Source organism: Nicotiana attenuata, unplaced genomic scaffold (assembly GCF_001879085.1).
Source record: "Nicotiana attenuata strain UT unplaced genomic scaffold, NIATTr2, whole genome shotgun sequence".
Lineage (NCBI taxonomy): Eukaryota > Viridiplantae > Streptophyta > Magnoliopsida > Solanales > Solanaceae > Nicotiana > Nicotiana attenuata.
This window is the reverse complement of record NW_017670311.1, coordinates 273,626-295,185: the sequence shown is the minus strand read 5'-3', so window position 1 is coordinate 295,185 and position 21,560 is coordinate 273,626. Positions and strand designations below refer to the sequence as shown.

The following is a 21,560-nucleotide window of genomic DNA, read 5'->3' as shown; positions in this document are numbered from 1 at the left end:
GCACGACAAACTTGTTATTTCAAAGAATTACACAATAGGTTATCGTCCCTTCCCGAGGGAGGGGGTGGTGTGCATAAAGTATAGATTAGTGTCTAACGTAAATATAGCCAGTAGGATTGTGGACGTGCTCCGTGCGTAGTGTCCATAATCCTACTTTGACAACTCATACTCACGATGTACCAAACCCGTCAGTACAGCAAGACGTGACTTTCGTACGGATATCAAACATGATTTCGATTTCATGCAAAGATCCGACCTCGGTCGGTTCGATTATTTCAAAATCTTGCCTACAAATTTCTCAAGTTGGTGTTTGCAATGAGAGGGCGAAGCTACAACAGCCGGGAACTCTGACTGACATTAGATCTCAAGGAAACTAAAATTTAGCTAGAAAAATCCCCACAGACGGCACCAAATTGTTTGACTAAAAAGTATTAGGCCTTATTAGTTAAACCAATTCGATAAAAAGATTTGGGGCAAATTTTGCCAAAGATAATTAATTCTAGATCTGAGATAAATGATAGGAATGAACAAGCACAACTAAACATAAATTTTGATTACAACATCGATTGATTCTCTTGATGTAAGAAACAGGTAGTTGCTTCAATAATATCGAATGACAATGAGGAATAAATAAAAGGAAAAGAATCACCGTATTCAAACAAGATTGCCTTCCATCCATTTGATAAGGAGTACCAATATGCATTTCCACAGAACTGTCTCGGGTAGATTTACATAGCCCAGTAACTACTATAGCTAATTCACGCTAGTGCACCAATATCGTGTAATCAAATTTCCTTAAATCATTGTCCTACATATTGTACATTACACCAGCTCAGATATTTAACTCATAAAGGAGCACAATCCCGCTCCAAAAGAATGAACTCCCTGCTAAATGTAATGAAATCATACAACAAACAGAAGACACTGTCATCGATAGTACCATTGGCAATGATTCTCAGGCCACAATACCTCCGAATTTGTACAGCACACAGAAAAGTACTTCATCACCTTCGAGCATTGCATTCAGTGTTCGTTCTACTAACACGGCATTATCAACCACGACTCTACAGATAACCAAGTCAGCAACATGTACACAAATTTGGTCCCCACGTCCTTCAATAATCAGTTTTTGAGCCTGTTTCCTCCATAATACAAAATCACAGTATCTCTCAGAATATTCAGGAGAATGGAATTTTGAGTGTTTGGACAAGTTGCAACTGTCTTCTTGCCACCTTAATCGAGCACAATCATTCTCTAGTAATAATATCACCATTATTAGCTGCTAAAGTCGATTCCTTGCTGGTTAATGCATGAAGCATTGACTGGGCAGCAATCAACTTTTCCCTGAGCAACATATTGTATTCGTAGAGGTTTTGGAGATCTTTCTGGAGATTGGTCATACTTATATGATCAGCAGCGTGTGATTCTGCGGAACAAAAGCAGCATCATTACTTTAGACAAATACTACACATTCTAAAATCGCTGATGATGCAAGAATCTTATTAACTTGTCAGACCCCAGCAATCTATCTCAGAAGGACAAAGGGATAAAATTTAAAGAGAGATGCTTCTAAGGGACAATAAAAGTATTGATGTCTTATTTTTTTTACAAGGAAAAAGTACGGATGTCTTATAAATTCTTCACTAGTTCATATAGTGGAGTAGACAACATACCGACTCCACAACTAGCACTAAAATAGGAAATTGTCTCCTGTGGCATTTACTACAGCTCTTAAGACATAGGTAAAAGGAAAAAGCCCTACCCACATCAGCAGAGTTGGTTGCTCAACTGGAAAATTATAAAACCAGAAAACTGGTACCACAAAATGACATCTTCCCTTTGACATCAAATTCCCAGGCAAAAGCAACAGAATGCTAGAAAGAATAGCTTACCGACGACAGTTTGTTGATACCCTAAGTTATGATTTTCCAACTAGTTTAGCCGCAAAATCGAAAATAAACACCCGAAGTAACTACCATCAAGCTCCTAGGTTCACTATTTTACTGATCACTACCAGTCCGGTCACAATCAGCAATAGCTAAAATCTTGGATAAAGTTTATACTGCACTTCTATCTGCTAGAGCCTAGAGGTGCTTAGATCCATGAAGGCTTCACTACACATGGAGAAGGAACATGGCATTCCTTGCAGCAATTTTATACATGCGACCACATTTTGAAACCACACTCACAGAAACAGAGATAGAAAACAGATACCCGAGGAAATAATTGTTTAAATATTTAACAGCCAGGAAGTTACGAGTCACCATACATAGTTGAGGTTTATAATCTTCAAATACATTGTCAAAATCAGAGAGAACAAGATCATCGACAGTGGACTCTCACAACCTTGACCCTTAATATCATATACTTGTCACATGACATTAACACAGAAAGGTTGAACAAATTTATAGTGCTCTTGATAAAAGCATGTGCAATTTGAATAAAGCTTAAATAGGTTGAAGCATGATATGTATGAGCAGCTTAAAATCCGACATCATGAAATCCAAACAGCTGACATGTTAGGCGGCACGAGAAAAGAGAACATAATTAACGCTGATCTCATGATTCCAAACTCACCTAATGGAGGCGGAGGTGGAACAGTTAAGTTGTCAGCTGCAGAAAAAGCTGGAGCCTGGATAACAATATCTAAATCTTCAGGTTTACTATCTTTAGTGTTTGGAGGTACAGCATTTTCTTGAAACTGAAGTATCAAGAATAAAAGGTAAGTCTAACAGCTTCCTACAGATAAAGCAAAAGTGAAATTGCCAGTTCTTTGGGAAGATAAAGAAAGCAGACATGAAAGCCAAGTTGAATTAATACTTAGCGTGCAAAAGGGAAGAAGAAACAAATAAATTGAGCATAAGAACAGAAAATGAAGAAAGAACTGTGTACTGTCAAGTAGAGGAAGAACTAACAGCAAAAGCAGGAAAAGATCTTACCATATATGTACGCGCCTTATAAAAAGATCTAAAACCATGATACAACATTTGAGAAATGAAGCAGCTAAATGTTAAATCGGTAATTTCACAAAAATATAACACCATTAAAAGGGCTCTTGTCCATATTCTACTTGAGTCAGCTTCTACAAGTCCAAGACCACTTTCTGAAGAGGGAAAGAAATGCCACCCCAAAGTCGCAAAATTAGACACTCACAGGTATTCGGTAATCAAATCAAAATATTTCTTGAAGGTTCTATAAAGTAAAGCAATTCATTTTTAGTACCTCATATAACAGCAAAAATCGCAAAATCAAAGGAAGTAGCTGTAAGCCAGTAACACCCCTGGTATGGTTAAAATAGAAGAACTTAAACATTTAATGTACACCATTTAGATATTTCTATTGCTAAGTTGGCTTAAGCCCAAATCATGGTATAACAGAGGGAATGATAGCACCAATACATGAAAAGGTTCGTGGGATCAGGTCGAGACAGTTGCCAAAATACAAATGTCATTTAGAAAACCTCAAGATAAAATAATATCAGAGAGAAATAACAACTGACTCTTTCTTCTTTCAGACGTGTACTCTTTCGGCGATCTGCTGCAGATTCAGGCGAAAAACGCGTGGCACCTTGAGTATCAATCTGCTCTGAAATGGCTCTCTGGGAAAGGAAAATAGGACTTCAAAAGTTTATGATCTCCGATGACATTTGTAAAGAAGCAGTAGATATAATCATACTGATATAAAGAAGTTGAGGCAGCAAAGCTGCACCTTCTCACTAGGTAAGCTAACTTTTCGGCTAAAACTGATGGTATCTAATCTGCTAGACCCTCTTCCTCTAACTGAAGAGCTCTTTCTGTTGAGTGATTCCATCTTGACACCTGTGCAACAACCATCATTTCTCATGCCGTACACCTCTTCCAATTGGTTAGGAGCGTATGTGTACATGACATATTTCCTCAGCTATCAGAAGAAGAAAGTGGAAAATTCAAAGCAAAGGATAAGGAAATTAGACAGGGCAGCTGAATTGGCAAAATAAAAAAGATTGTCTTCAGCAAGAAATCAAGTGAATTATTTTGTTTATATTAAAACTCACTTTATCCCAGCAGTCTTGAGCTTTTCGGCGACTTCTAACCTTCCGCATTACACTATCCTCATTGCGTAATTTCTTGATCCTATATTCGCACTGTAAAATAAGAGTATTGACATAAATAGGAAAGTATGGACATAAGGATCAATCACACCCTGCAAACATTTATAAGTTAATTTTTCATAAAAAGAAGTAAAACACTCTAAAGTTACTTTATGAATTTTACAACTTCCAAGTACCTTCAGGGTTCCTTTCTTCCATCACTAAGTTCAGGCCGGCAGATCAATCTTAATTTCAACCCACATTCCAATCTAGAAGTAAATAACTTCTATTCAAATTAGAAAGAAAATGTCTTAATCTTGAATGTTTCGGTTGTTAGGAGTTGAAGTGATACAACAAAATCGGTGTCAGACAAAACACTTTGTCTCATCTTTGTTTTTCCTTTTTTAATTTGAAGCATGAGATTCATATCCAAGATTTAATCAGCAGACATAACTAACTCCAAGAGCCCCATGCAATAACATCAGCACCTAAACTTCAAGAATACAGCAAATTTTCACAGCAAAATCGCTAACGAAGTGCCTTTTTCTTTTTTCTTAGAAAACACATTGTTCTCAACCGCACTTGGGCTACACCGATACTTCATTTGCCTTGACTATTGTGTCGAACGGATGAGACATGAGTATGGTTACTTTGTGCATATTATTCACAATACATTGAAAGTTGACAAAAGACGCATGTTACACGTATACTTGTACTGGATGCGTACACGTAACAAGTCCATGCAATAACTTACAATGAAGTCCAAAATATAGAGGACTAGTAACAAAAAGAATGGAAAGAAAATTCACCTGCACCAAAATGTAGAAGAAGAGGCCAATACTGATGCAATAAAGGCCACCAAGATCCGCAAGGAAGCTTACTGCACTCTTGGGAGAGGAATATATTATCAAAACATCACCACAAAAAAAAAAGCTTCCCAAATGAAATGAACCATTTAAAAGCACTTAACATACACACTAGAATTCTGAAGCAAACCTAAAACTCAGTCTTCTTTTCTTATCACATCAGTGTGAAGCGGCATTATATCCTAGACAACAGATACAAATATGAAAGGGCACATTAAAATAGCAAGTTCAATATTCTTTTTAGTAAGTTTAGCCTGAAAATCGGCAGTGAGATAAGTCTCATCTGATTACGCTATCTTTTTTTCTTCCTTGTTTTTCTGAGATAAGGTAAATGTTCCATCTGATTAACCCATCTTTTCTCCACCTTCACTATTTTGAGGCCACACTAAAAGCTTAAATTCCTCTAGCTTAAAGCACTAAACCTATAACAAAAAATATAGAACTTGAATTCCATAGAAATCTTTGTATTTGGTAGAATTTATTATATGAGTACCAAGCCTTGATGTTCGCTTCGAAGCAGTGCTCGTTGAAAACATGATAAGTTCTGAGCCACTTGTCCTTAGAGTTAGATAGGCAAAAGGAAAAAAACATTCCACTCAAGGTCCTATGCCGTTATGCAGCAATGGCATATGCAAGATTGGTATTGAATACATTTAACAGGTTTTGCAATGTTAATTGCGCTTTTCATGGTTAGTTGCTAAGCAGGCCTGTCTAACTCATGAGAACCTAATGAAAAGAGGATTTCAACTGAGCTCCAGATGCTATCTGTGCTCTACAGATTCAGAAAGCAATAGCCATTTGTTTCTGCACTGTAGAGTTACTTCCCAGTTGTGGCAACTTTTTCTCAGCATGATTGGACTTAGGTGGACTATGCCAAAAACCACAACAGATTTACTGAGATGCTGGAATAATCAGGAGGGCAGTGTAAGGCAAAAAACCTGGTGGAATTTGATCCCAGTGTGCATATGGTGGATAGTTTGGAAGGAAAGGAATGCCAGGTGTTTTGAAGACAGAAGCAGTCCTATTCAGAAGTTAAAGATGAACTGTATCTTGTTGTTTCATTTTTGGTGTAAAGAAAATTATGTGAATGATGAAGAATCGATTTTAGACATCATAGAATCCTTGTAAGAAGAACAAGGATAGGTTTTTGCTTCTTTTGGAATCTGTAAATGGTTACCAGCACAACCTTTGTGCTGGGTTTCTTTTTTTATAATACATAACTGTTACCTTTGTCCAAAAAAATTATGCACTCTGTATTTGCCAGAGAAGGAAGCTTCTCATGAATTACAACGGGAAAAATGCCAGCGGACAACTTTGGCATTGAAAAAATTGGCTTAGGATCTTAAGCGGTAAGCTAAACTTTCAGTTCAGCAGAAAGATTCTTGGCCTAAGCCCATAACCATTTGGCATGGCCTCCTAATCGATGCTTCATATTTAATATCAGTAGAAGAAATGAAAGAACTTCATTTCAGACTAAGGGAAAAAACTAAAGCATGTATACCAGAGTAAATATCTCTGTGGGTGCTGCAGAACACCAAATACCTAGTTTCACCATAAGATGTACATATAGAAGATAATTAGATGTTAACAACCACCCGATCCAGAACTCCCGTCCTTTTGTTTTCTCCCAAAAGATGAGAACACGAGGAGGATAAAGAGAAGACAAAGAGGGGGATGAGGAAATTCAGGAAAACACAGATCATCATTATGTAAAGCACAAAACTGCTGAAGACTCTCGCCTATATCAGTTTTCGAGACAACTAACAAACTTTAAAAATAATAATAAGAAGATGATCAATTAACATGCAAAAATAAGAAGAGTTACAAGAGAAGAGCTATCAGATTCATTATAAATGAATTTTGAGAACAAGTACTAGTTCTCCTCAGAATCACAAGACATCATTAACATAGTTCATGGTCACAGTCATAATTTCTTACTGAATTTTTATTTGTCAAAAGATGAAACAAGAGCATATCTCACAAAAGTATGACCCGAAAGACAGAGCTAAAGGATGTTTATACAGTACATTTGTTATTGTAGTTCTTAAGTATATGACAATGAAAATTCAAAAATCACAAGGTTTAAACACTAGCCAGAAAAGACATTGAAAGCAAAGAACAGACAAATGTGCCGAGAGATTGAAGATGTTACTCACCAGGCCCCAAAACATTTTGATTCTTGATCTCAACAATATACGAAGATAGGAAGTTGACATATAATGTCGTGTTGATTAGTCCATCATTAGGCCTTTGAACTGAGGCTTGGAGTTGACTTATCTCATTAAAAGATGAACCTGGCAGAAACTCATGAAGTAGTGGTTGGATGAGCCTCAGGTCATGCAAATTATGGTACATTCTAGGGAAAAAATTGAACTTCAATATATTTGGTGTCAGCCCTCTAAATGTAACCGGTTTGTTATCAAAATTGCTTCCATTCCTCAGTGTTCCACTAACCAAGCTCAGATGCTTCTTATTTTTAGGATCTTTTGCTGTTAGGTTGAACTGAAAACCAATAGCTGTTGCAGGACTATTTGGGAGATCAACAAATTGCCATGAAATATAGGCACTATCTCGACTAAGCGGACAGTTGCTGCACTTAAGCACGATAGTTGGTCCTTTAGTTGTGTTTATACAGGAATAGTTGGCAAATGTTGACAGAGGAGAAAATCGATAGTCAACGAAGCCCGGGTTCCCAGTTACCACGGTTCCGAGGCCACGCAAGTGTAAGCAACTCATACTTGAGATGGTAGTGATGTTAAACTCCAAATCATTTATAAAAGCAGCTAAATCAGGTGCATTTGTTGCTCTCACATTGTGCATCTCAATAGCTCTCTTCGATATGATTTGGTAGAGCAAACTGTGGAAGCATATAAAAGGGTCTATTATGGATGGAATAGAAGGTAAAGAAGAAACAGAACTGGGGAAGAATATTATTCAGAAAAAGAAAATACAGGATGGATTTTATTTTTATTTTTAGATAAAAAGGGGCCAAATACTTGATAGGAATAGTAAGACACTGGAAATTAAAGAGAAAAAACAAACATCTTGTACTCACGTAGCAAACAGACCAATAAAAAGTATCCAACTAGCCATTGAAAAAGTTCCACCAAGCTCTGTTTTGCGCTTCATGACGACCTGCTGATCATCCTACATGAAAATGGTGCACATAAATTTTTTTTTAAAAAAATCTAATGATTATCAAGATGTGTATTCAAGTATTTACAAACAAATATGTACTTTTCAGGTATCACAAAAACACAGAAAACTGCTAAAACCAAACAAGTCAACGGTCTAACGCAATGACAACATCACAAGTAAGCTCAAGGAGAAGTGATTTATCATACGAGATAATAAGCAAAATAAAGGCCATTCTTCCATCAAGTGACTAAGACGAATGAGCTATGAAGCGCATGTTAAATTTTGAACTGCCTATTGGTACTAACATGTGATATGGTAAGTATACCAAATTTTCCTATAATTGCTCATACTTATCTAGGATTTGAGTACCCTACAAGTGGATACATTCAGGAAAAATTTGATACTTTTGGGGTCAGAATGAGATTTTATAAGATAGCACGGGGTTATTTTAATAATTAATGAAATACAAAATTTTGAACAAAGAAGATTTAGGGGTCGAATTGGACCCAAGAGACTCTTCTCTTTGTTTGTTTTTCCTTCCTTTTTACTTTTGAGATCAGTAAAGTAAATTTTATATCAGTCAGTACCAAGAAGTATGAGCTCCTTTTGTGAGAATCAGTGACACTAAAGACGGGGACAGAAAACTCTTCTTATTTAGCCAGACAAGATGATTATTTTGATAGGAAAAGTTTTGGAGGCTGGAGAACAAGATGTCCTTATATATACATAAATGAGGGGAGAATCTAAATCAGTTCACTGGAACCATGAAATGGTCCTTCCACTATTGACTACTCTAAGCGTCAAATTTAACATGTATTACCCCGCCGGGAAAAGGAAACGATGGTCCCTTTACCTTATCTTTAAAGAAAGAGAAACTGATGGTCTACTAGATCTACACCATTATTACTACAGCAGACTGCATTTCACCAAAAGTAAGGTACCATCTTTGCAGTAACAGATACACCAGTTTGCATAGTATCTTTTTGAAGCATAAGTAAAGCGACTAAAATGGTTTATTGACCTTAACCATCCCCAAGAACTCTATCGCCATCACCCTAGAGAATCAGAAAAATGCCCCTATTTAGTCTATTCCTAATAAACAAAATACTTCTCGTAATCAGTTGAGAAAAATGCTATCTGGTGATGGTGGCAAAGTGGCCTCCAGTCCCTAAGCTCTGTTTCTAGCTATCCTCATAATCTAATTAGCGTATTAGAGGCACTTATTGAGTTCTTTTTATTTTGCACCCCTAATGTATGCACCATCGAAAAATTTGCACCCTATCCTTTTTTTTTATTTTGCCTTATTTTGTGCACCATTTTTTAATTTGTGCACTCCTTTATTTATTATGATTATCCCCCTAATATTTGCATCTTATTTTGCACCCTATCTTTAGCAAAGTTATAAAACATTTCATTTTATGAATAATAAAACTCAAGGGCTCTGTAGCATTGCAACAATATCCACTTATCTATATGTTTTCTCTATACAACATCTCCAACACCTTGTTATAAGGATACATGCATTTCAAAGAATATATAGTGGAAGACTATGCTAAAGAGTTCATTATTAAAGGATTGCTTAAAGAACAAAAAACCAATTATGCCTCAATCCAAGTCTAGATGAGGTCGGTTATATGAATCCTCACTATACATGTCACTCCATTTAAATTTGTCTTAATCCAACATAAAGAAAATGGTTCTCAATCTAAAGAATGCTTAAATGGCAAAACAAAAGTACCTTCGACCAGAAGGACCTTCATCAATTTTGACTTAGGAGTAAACTTTCTGGATGATTTAGGAAACCAAATGTAGTTTTCCAGTGTGAATATGATGGATCGAGAGAGTTGATGAAGTTAGGGAGTTCAATATGAAAAGTAGTGGGAAAAGTAGAGTTGTTGGACATTGATTTTACATTAAGAAGGAATTGTAGAGATGATAGATCCTACTTGAATGCATCCTAGTATATGTTAGTATGAGCTCCTTACTAATAGCAACACAAGATTGGATACTAGGATCCATCCTGAGAACTAGCCGTAGCTTTCAAGGAAAAGATAGAATGAGATGGACGGCAGACCAACGTGACCTTTCTCTGTTAATACCCTTTCTTTACTTTGATAGGTGATAATAGAAAAGAGTATCACAGGAGAATGCCACTGGTATTTATAACCAAGTGGCTTGAAAGAAAGGAAGTAGTTTCTAAAATAATTGCCCAAAAGAAATTTCCACAACTCCGGTTGCAAACCTTGGATATTAACTGGTGGTACTATTTCAGTTCTTGGCGCTAAGAACATCAATTCCATCATTAATCTCAAAAGTGAGGAACACGTCAAGAAAATTATATACAAGATAAGGTCAATTCATTACCCTGAGAAAGCACTGAATTGCATTTGCCTGCTAGTTGCTACATATCAGTTATAAGCCTAAAGTAAAAACGAGGAACAACAACATACCTAGTATAGACCCAGAAGTGGGGTCTGGGGAGGGTAGTGTGTACGCAGACCCTTAACCCTACCTTGTGGAGGTAGAGAGGCTATTTCCCATTAAAGTACAAACGAGGAGTGGCAATAATTTGAATAAACACAGGAATAGAAGAAAGACTCTCCATACTCATCCTTCTACATAATGTTTTGTTTTTTATAAGTTCTTTTTGATAAATAAGAAATGTTTCATTGATGAAAACCAGCATTAGAAAGAATATTCTTTAAAATATAGATTCTTTCCTTCTCCGTCATCTCCGCCTCCCTTTTATCAACTCATGATTGTGTCATACTGCAAAGGCAGCTAACAAGGGATTTCTGATGTTTATTCAGTCTCTTTTTCTCATTTCCTTATTCAAGATTTTGTTATAGGCAGGAAGGCAATCTGATCTTATTTCCCTTTTCTTGCTAAACTCTCACTTAGGAGATGCCTGGAGGCGAAAGGTGTGTTGGTCGCTTACATTAGGGTGATTAAGGACATGTATGATGGAGCTAAGACTCGGGTTAGGACAGTGGAAGGCGACTCGGAGCATTTTCCGGTTGTTATGGGGTTGCACCAAGGCTCTGCGCTCAGCCCGTTTTTATTTGCCCTAGTGATGGACGCACTGACACACCATATTCAAGGGGAGGTGCCATGGTGTATGTTATTCACTGATGACATAGTTCTGATTGATGAGACGTGAGGCGGCGTTAACTAGAGGCTGGAGGTTTGGAGACAGGCCCTTGAGCCTAAAGGTTTCAAGTTGAGCAGGACTAAGACAGAATACCTGGAGTGCAAGTTCAGCGCCGAGTCGAGGGAAGCGGTCATGGACGTGAGGCTTGAATAACAGGTCATCCCCAAGAGAGGCAGTTTCAAGTATCTTGGGTCGGTTATCCAACGGTATGGGGAGATCGATGAAGATATCGCACACCATATAGGGGTGGGGTGGATGAAATGGAGATTAGCATCTGGAGTCCTGTGTGACAAGAAATTGTCACTGATGCTCAAAGGTAAGTTTTATAGAGCGGTAGTTAGACCAGGCAAGTTGTATGGGACAGAGTGTTAGCCGGTTAAAAACTCACATATCCAGAAGATGAAAGTAGCAGAAATGAGGATGTTGAGGTGGATGTGCGGGCACACTAGGATAGATAAGATTAGGAATGAAGATATTCGGGAGAAGGTGGGCGTGGCTCAGAAGGATAACAAAATGCGGGAAGCAAGGCTCAGATGGTTCGGGCACGTGCAAAGGAGAAGCCCGAATGCCCCAGTAAGGAGATGCGAGCTATTGGCTTTGGCGAGTGCGAGAAGAGGTAGAGGGCGGCCCAAGAAGTATTGGGGGAGGTGATCAGGCAGGACTGGCGTGGCTTCAGACTTCCGAGGACATAGCCCTTGATAGGAAGGTTTGGAGGTCGAGCATTATGGTTGTAGGTTAGGAGGTAGTGGAGCATTTTTCTACTTCGTACCGGGTGTGAGGCTAGTCTGATAGGGTTGTGTCTTAAACTGCAAGCAGTTAATCTTGTATCCACACTATTCTTCTGTTTTTCATAGTACCGAGCCTTATCTACGTGTTATTATTATTGCTTTTCATCTATTTTCGGGTCCTTATGATGTTGTTATTATTTCTATGGTTTCTGTTGATGGTACTAATATATTGTTTCTTTGCATCTTCTTGAGCTGCGGGTCTATCAGAAATAGCCTCTCTACTCCATCGGAGTAGGGGTAAGGTCTGTGTACGCTCTACCTCCCCAAACACCACTTATAAGATTTTACTGGAATGTTATTGTTCTTGTTGAACTCTCAGTAAGGGTTGGAAGTGGAAAAAAAGTTACTTAGGCTACAAGTTGCCTAAAAGGAGGATGCGAGTCACAAGTCACAACCAAGAATCATTACTAAAACAATGCCAAGTTAGCATCTATAGCTCTATGCAACATGAAACCTGAAGGTGAGTTCACTCAACCAGCAGTATCAATGTCATTTACGTTTAACGTTCAGTCTTAAATCGAAATAAAGGTCCAAGTTGTCTTTTAAATGTTTGTTTTAAATTGATGCTACCAAGTTAAGTTAAGTGGCATGTTTTATAAGTCCAGGAAGCAAGGTATAGAATAATAATAGGAAGCTTCTTCATATCCACTCAACATACACCCTACCAGACTGCACAATGCTAAAACTTGTTAAATACCCAAAAGATATTTAACTTCTTTCCCAAACTGGCTGTCCAATTTAGCTTCCCAAAAGTCAAACATCCAATATATTTTTTGCAACTTGTAGTACTTAATTCAGTTTGCAAATATCAAAACTTTACTTTCAAAATGAATTGATCGATTCACAACTTAGCTCCGTAGAACAGTCCAAGTAACTGCTGGTACAAATAAATTGGGGCAGAAGGAGTAATTCACTAATTTGCCAGTAGCCTAAATAATGTCTCACAAATCCATTAATCACGAAATAAAAAGGTAGTAGTATTTAAAACGCAAAGTTTAAACACTTAACTACATTAAATATTATCCGACAAATTAAAATAAATGAAGAGAAAGAAATCATACAAGCCAGTGGCGGGAGGCAAAGCAGACATCGAGGCGACTAATCCACCAACGGATCCTGAACCAAATCGAACGGCCATCACCAAGCGGAGCACACCGCGCAAAAAAGCAGAAAAAAAGCCAGGAAAGCAACATGAAAAGTGTAGCTTCGAGAAATACAGCTTGCGATTGATTCAACTTCCTAATTGAATCAAAATCGAAAATGGTTCCACTTCCGGGGAATGATACGGAGTGATAGTCCACACCGGAATCCATCTCCACTTGGCCCCATTCGTTGAACAAGTAACAGCTTCGGCTTGTGATGTTGAACAAATAGCTAGGGTTGCACGCGCATTGTGTGGCGTTGTAGCGAAAGGAGTTGCTGGGACATTGCATTTTTTGAGCATTTAGAACTATGGTTTGATTTTTGTTAAAGAGTTGTTGAAGTGAAGAGGAGGAAGAAGAAGATGGAGCGGAGAAGTAAAGAATATGGAGACAAAAGAGCGTAATGACTGAAAGACCCACAACAATGTGACGAAAAGTCAAAAATAGAAAAAGTGGAAGAAAAGTAAACATGATCTCATACATCCAGGAAAAATTAAAGACGTGGTTTCTGCCTCGCAGCCTATTGGTTGAAATTTTTCTTTTTTTTTTTTCTTAAAAAGCTTTGTCTTTCAAGTTTCAACTTTCCTTTAAAGTTAGGGATTGTTTGGTCGGTGGAATAAAGGATAATAATTTAAGAATAAAATATGATATTATTTTATTTTGTATTTGGTTACGGACATTAATTAATTTCAAGAATTATTTTATATTAAAATGATGGGATATAGAAAGTGGATAACTAATCTCATGGAATATATTGTTTATCACACCCCATTGACCAAACCACAAAGTTATTTGGTACAATGGTGGGGTAAATCCGAATATCTTATAAGGTGGAATATTTAGTATCTCCCAATGGTGGGGTAATACTCATAACTCTTATATAGTCCCTTTAATTTTCAAAATCAAAGTAAGATTCTACCTTTCCCTAGAGGAGGACCCATTACCATTCATCCATAGCCCATTACCTTCCCGAAGGGGCTGTTCTTGCTTACAATACTCCGATATGCGTTTGTTTGCCCATAAAAAATTCAATTGCAATTTGCAAAGTTGTGTTTGGCTAAAGAACTAGCTAAAAGATGAAACATTTCTTTGCAATAAGGATGAAAAAAATTCGACTTCAAAAGTATTTCAATTTTGGCTCAAGCTCTTTTTTCAAGTTCTATATTTTTTCACACAGATATTGAACAAAGAGTTGAGAAGAAAATTTCAAAAAACAACTCCGTAGTTTTCCAAATACTTAAAAAAAAAAAAAAAAAAAAAAAAAGAAAACGTGAGTTTATAGCTAAAGTTGTCTCTATCTATGGGCGTAGATCTATTTGTGTCCTCTAAATATATACATGAGTATTTTTAGTCTCTTAAGTTTATTAAAATTAAGCATATTTGGTCTAACTAACACAATAGGGGTTAAACCTAATGGTGCTTGTGTTAAAAAATTAAAACCCAACAATAAAAAGCTACATCCACTTCTCGCATTTTCCTAATTCCTCAATTATCATTCATGAACACAATTCAACATTGAAACTTCATGATACATAGAGACACTCACGCTTTTCTCTCTATCTTATGGTTTTTCCAATTTAGTCGTCATGTATGAAACTTCAACGATGCATAATGGCAACTTTCTATCTCAAGCGAATATCATTTCGGTACATTCATTATCGGCAGCTTCATAGACTTCTAATTTATTTGTATTAAGATATATGAGTTTCAATATGAAGGTACAAGGGGGTGAATTGTAGTCCTTTTTAAAATATTTTTAATCAACGGCTTTACCAAAATAGTTTAGGGGTAAGTTTGGATCCTTCTTTAGCTACGTGACTCCATTGTAGCAAATGCTAGAGTGAAGTTGGGCAGCCATTAAAGAAAGTGGTATATTTGAAACAAGGATAACAGTAGAAATTTTCACGGACAGATAGGTAATTGGAAGACAAATTTAAATAAATCAACTATTTTAGTGGTAACTTAAAACTTTTTTCCATTTTTAGGTGAACCAAATCTTGTACTTCATTGTCTTTTCATGAATTTAATTTTATTATGGCGCAATTCAAGACTATATTTACCTAGGTACTTAGGGAAATTATTCATATTTATCCTCCGTTTAAGTTTTTGAATTTATCCTTAACATTAGCCTTTGAATCACATATACCCCTCCCCTAAAGGAGCAAAGATCCCATGCAAATTACATGGGAAAATTTTATCGTGATCGTCCAAGTGAAGGTTTATTTTACCAAAACCACTATTTTAACTTGTGTCACTTTAAAACCACCCAACTAGACCTGATTAACTCAGAAATAATTAGGCCAAAATTTATATATTCTGCATTGGCCCCAAATGTACCTACAGTTCAAGGCCACATTCACCAATTACTTTGGGAAATTATTCATATTTATCCTCCGTCTAAATTTTTGAATAAATATGTAACATTAACCTTTGGATCGTATATACCTCTCCCCCAAATGGCAAAGTATATGAGCAAATTTTGATCATCCAAGTGAAGGTTCATTTTACCAAAATCACTATTTTAACTTTTTTTCCTTAAAAATCTATCACAACTCAAAATCTGCCTAGTTGAGATGGCACATAACCCTAATGCTAGACAAGCCAACATAGAACAAAGTAACTCAAATGATAAATGATTAATAGCAAGAAATTAAATGACTAAATTCTACATAACCTCCCAAGGACTGGTAGTACAAGTCATGAGTCACTATGATTAGATTTACAAAACTGTATTGAAGAAATAGTACAATGTATGTTTGAAGTTTACATAAACAGAGTTTAAGTCCTAAACTACCATAAACAAGGGGTAGCCTGAATCTGGAATGCTGGAACGACTTCAGGGCAAGGCTTTGTCCTCCACATCTACGCGGCTCTAAGATCTGCACACAAGGTGCAGAAGTGTAGCATGAGTACAATCGACCACATGTACTCAGTAAATATCTTAACTAATACATACTTGTATTTGTACCCGTACAAATGATAAGCGGAAAGAGCATATACGAGAATAGATACACACATAACCACGTAATGAATAAAACAAGAGTACAAATGACAGAGGGCCCCATAATATCAAAATCTCATATCACAACACCTAGGATAAACGCTAAAACTACAAACGACTACAACACATTAATTTTCGTCGCGGCATCCAACCCGATCCCAACAATTAACATAATACCATGATCTGATTTCCATTGTCATACCCCATCATCATCTGTTCATATCATATCCGTCCTTATCTCTTCATATCATATCATTTCATGTTCCGTTGCAGCGTGCAATCCGACCCACAATATCAATTCATTTTAATACCGTTGCGGCATGCAATCCGATCCATAATTTTAATTCATTTCAATATCATTGCGTCGTGCAACCCGATCCACAATATCAACAATATCATATGAAACCATAATAATAACCAAACGCAGGAAAAGTTCATAACGTAACACTAAGAAACGAACACGCAGTACCGAGCTAGGTAATACAACTCAACAGAGTAAAATGAGCAGTCCAATATTAAAACTAGTCTACCATATATAATAACAAGGCTCACACAAGGTATATCACATAACTAATCTACAAGTGACCCAATCCGGTTAAGCAAAGGAGAGTAGTATATAAAACTAGCAAAGATGTTTAGCAAGTAAGAACAAGGATCAAAGGAAGGTTTTCAACATGAAATCGTGTAGCAAATAGAATCACGTAGCAAATAGAGGCATTCAACCAGTGGAGGCATACTGTAAGTTGAGCATAGAGTGAGTGGAGACATATAGCAGGTAAAAATATGTAGTGAGTGAAAACATGTAGCAAGTTAAGGCATTTAACAAGTAAAAGCATATGGAAAGTAGAAGCATATGGTAAGTGAAGACATATAGTAAGTTGAGGCATGTAGCAGGTTAAGACATCTAACAAGTAAATCACGTGACAATTAGAGCATGTAGCATTTATGGCTAATAACAAGTAAAGACATGAATTCGAAGAGGACACGTAATATAAGTAAACCAAGTGAAAGTGAGGCATAGCTAAAACAGTACGGGCCAAAGGAAAAATACAAAGATAACTACATAAGGAACCCAAACGGAAGGTATCATGCCAAACAACAAACACTAATGAAAACCATACTACAGGGCATGTAAGTGCTTAATGAACGAGTATCATAATAGAAATCCATATTCCTTTCTTTTCTGCATGCTAATATCCAACAAAAAAATCTCATTTCACAATGCACGGAAATACTCATCGTGACAACATTTTAACAACCGCACGAAAATACTTATCGTGCCAAACATAACCCTAAGGCTCCAATCATCATCTCTTAATACAAACAAATAAGTTCGTAACGTGACAATAAAAAATGTTAATATGGATTCCCGATACTATGATCAAGTTAAGTATGCAAACAATTCTAGAAAACGGCACATCAAATTCTTTTTAAGATGTGATATGTTCTAACATGATTTCTAACACACTTATATTAGTATATTATTCATAGAGTTTAATGGAGCATAGGTTAAGGGATCATGAAGTTTTAAAAAGGCACAAATAAGCACATAATGTCCCCCTCCCGAGCATGGAAACCCTGGCACATGCATATACGCTCGTCACCTCGTATATGCATCACCCTCGCATGTGGAAAACAATATCAATTAGTAGAAAAAATTTCGCAACAAAGCTAGGCAATACACTTACCTCAAATAGGCCAAATCAACACTCAAAAATAGTTTTTCTTTAAAATTCACCTCCGCTCGGCTCAAATCTAACCAAACCAACTTAATAACATCTAACAATGCAAGAGAAACCAATTCCAATAACTAAAGTTAAGATCTTTACACAATTCTCCAAAAGTTAACTCCGGGTCTGCCCGGTCAAAACCCGGGTCCAAAGGTAGATCTTGACTAACCAAATTTCACAAGTCCATATATATTTTTTGTTTTCAAATCCGAGTCCAATTCGACTCTTAAATCTCAAGTTTTTATTTTTCAAAACATAGACAAAAAGCAACTAAATTTTCTTTCAAATCTCATGATTTTGATGTTAGATCTCATAAACAATCATGTAATATAATTGAAAATCAATCAAAATGACTGTCCCAATAGTTAGATGTGAAAATTCCTCCTAAAAATTGCCTCATATCGAGTCCAGGGTTCAAAGATATGAAAATGACACCAAAATACCGTCTTCCAACCCTTTTGTTCAGGTACAGATGTTGCAAGTGCAGCACAGCATTCGCACCCTCGCAAATGCGGACAAACCATCGTAAATGCGGCTCCTGATGACCCCAGGGAATGTTGCAAATGCCACCCTGACTTCGCATTTGCAAAGTCAGGCCCTTCGCAAAAGTGATCATGTGATCGCAAATGTTATCCAGCTTAGCCTAGGCACCCCATTGCAAAAGCAAACAATGTGTTCCCAAATGCAAACCTGACAGACCCTAGTGAACCTCGCAAATGCGACCCCTATCTCGCAAATGCAAACAATGTCTCGCATTTGCGAGACCTGAGCCACCAGCAACACACCAGCTAAACTAAAACAGCCCGAAACGTATCCGAAACTCACCCGAACCCCCAGGACTCCAAACCAAACATCCCCACAAGTACATAAATATCATACGAACTCTCTCTTGCGATCAAAACACCAATATTACATCCAAAACTGCAAATTGGACACCAAAACACATGAAAATCACAATGAACTTCAAGAACTTCTAAAACACAACCACGCGTTCGATTCCTATCAAACCAACTCCGAAATACACTAAATTTTGCAGATAAGTTCCAAATAACAAAATGGACCTATACCAAGTTCCAAACCCAAAATCTAAACTTGATAGACATAAAGTCAAGCCATTGTCAAACCTAAGAAATTTCTAAACCTTTAAATTGTCAATCTTCGCCAAATAGTGCTAAAACCTTGTAGGAATATCCAAATGCAAATCCAAGCATACATCAAGTCCAAAATCACCATCCGGATCTAATGAAACAATAAAAACTCCGATCTGAGGTCTAATACACAAAAGTCAAACTTGAGAAACTCTTCCAACTTATAGCTTCATATTAAGAATTAATCTTCCAAATCAATTCTGAACAACTCAAATACCAAAACTAACGATACACACAAGTCCTAATACACTATACGCAGATATTCATGACCTCAAACTACCAATATGAATGCAAATACTCAAAACGATCGGTCGGGTCGTCAAATTCTCCCCCGTTTAAACATGCGTTCGTCCTCGAATGTGCCAAGAGTCGTTCCAAAGCCATCAAATCACCGCATAACCTCTCCATACCCATACTCATGGGTGATCTCACATCACCCCAATCCATGTAAGCATGACAACACAATTTAACTGAAGATCTTACTTCATCCAAATTCTGAGCGGAAATATGGTATCATTTTTCCAAACATTCCTTATCTCAATATGGTAGTGCAAATCTCAGGTCTAGAACTTCGCCTCACCCAATACGAGCAGCCAACCAACAAGTCACAACAAAAATCACACGGATCCTCGCACAACGCGATCCGTACACCAAACAAGCATTAACTTAGATATATGTAAAAATGGAAAGAAAGCAAGATACAGGGACTATCCAGCAAGTACAACTGATATAACAACAAAAAAATAATTTCATGAACTTGTCCCACAAAGAAAAAAATAAAACACGAAATAAACACAAGGGATGGTATCTCACATAACTCCATTGCGGCGCCCAACCCGATCCCAATTATATATCACTCCACATAGGGATACCTATCGAGCCATAATACTCAGCCTCACAACCACATGTGTGTTAACATCAAGCACGATAGAGTGCATAAACATAACTGTGAAAAGATGATTATACATAAAACAATAAGGAGAAAGGCAAGCACAACTATGGTGCAATTAGCAAATCAACATCACGAGTGCCATCTCGCCCATATCGCCATAAGTCCTAAACGGGATTACAACATGCGTACGAATAATCATGTAACCTCCCAACTTGTCATAGCATAAGAGCGAAACACATAACATAGACCAGGACACGAATAACATTCATTATCCGATGATATACCCATGGTAGCAATTGCCTAAGGATAAATAAACCCGATCAGACATAGTTACACATTCTCATTAGGCTTATAAATAGCCCCCAAACCAATTCTGATCATCCCCAGACAGGAAATGACCTTCCAAAAGTCCATAGCAACATATCTATAACACGTACCGCTAGTTGCCCAGTTCTCAACATTTCTTCACAATCCTCAATCAAGGAATAGTCTACCTACATGGACATCCAGTCGCTAAACCTCATGAATACTAGAATCTCCATATACGATCTCAACTCCTCTACTCAAATGGTTGATAGGTCACTCATTCTCCATCATCTTTTAGATAAATACCCATATAGATCTTCTGCTCCATGTAGCAAAAACCTGAGCCTTAGCTAAACCTGTCAAACGGGCCAGGTCGACCCGGTTCTAGACCGGCCCGGTGGTAAAGGGGCGAGGCAGGGTTGGGCTGAACAATGAACCGGCCTGCGCCGGTATAGATTTGGATACCGATTAACCAGACCGGTACACTAGTAATGTCATGTCAAGCTTGAACCGGTGAACTGGACTGGCCTAGTCCGATGCTAGTTTTGAATTTATTTTTTTAAAAAAAAACATTTGATCGTTGGCAACGATCAGCTCCCATTTTGACCATTGGCAACGGTCAGCTCCCATTTTGACCGCTGACCCACGGCCTTAATTGCAAAAATAGCCATTTTGGGGATGTTTTTTTCCAAAAATAGCAGTTTTATTATTTACTAATTTAACCCTTTGAAAAACTATAAATAGACCCCCCCTCCTATTCTTTTCTTCACTCATCTCTCAATTCTCAAACCCAAATTCTCAATTGTCATTCTCTCATTCTTCAACTAAATTGCTATCAACTATTTGGCTATCTTTTTTTTTTGGAATTTTATTTATGGTATTATTTGAAGTTAATGTCGAAGTTGCGAAATTCAATTTCAAGACTTCAAAAATCATCAAATGTTCAATTTATTGCGAAATTCAGTTCCAGCGGTCATTTTTTGTACTTTTAGCCATTTAGCCCTACCCCTTGTTAAAATAGCCCCACACCCCTAATAATTGATAAATTATATTTTTAGCTTTTTAAAAACTATAAATAGCCCCCATCTTCTTCATTTTCTTTCACAACTTGCTCTACTCTTCTACTCTAGTTCTCGCCCAATTTTCTCTTGATTTTAGAATTGCTTATTGCTCTCAAGTTCTCAATTAATTAATATTTCAAGTTTTATCAATTATCTACAGCAGCCACTACAAAATTACAATTAACAAGTGAACTATGGTTACCATTTTTGATAGGTTCAAGTTAAATCATGCCCGTGCTTATAGAGTGCGCTCACATATTTGGGAACA

General features: G+C 37.1%; 1 protein-coding gene across 2 annotated transcripts; it reads right to left on the bottom strand.

Moving 5' to 3' along the window:
- Positions 1-651: 651 nt before the first annotated feature.
- LOC109237633 lies at positions 652-13,616 on the bottom strand. Of its 2 annotated transcripts, none has more exons than XM_019403956.1 (9): positions 13,074-13,616; positions 7,991-8,082; positions 7,092-7,792; positions 4,879-4,949; positions 4,034-4,123; positions 3,709-3,900; positions 3,500-3,598; positions 2,578-2,632; positions 652-1,426 (listed from the first exon to the last, which is right to left on the bottom strand). In XM_019403956.1, exons 1-9 carry the CDS (start codon positions 13,443-13,445, stop codon positions 1,248-1,250), a joined length of 1,851 nt encoding a protein of 616 aa, XP_019259501.1. In that variant the 5' UTR covers positions 13,446-13,616; the 3' UTR covers positions 652-1,247. The 2 variants fall into 2 exon arrangements, with proteins under 2 accessions (XP_019259501.1, XP_019259500.1); XM_019403955.1 differs by having other exon boundaries at positions 2,578-2,701; positions 13,074-13,615.
- Positions 13,617-21,560: the final 7,944 nt, after the last annotated feature.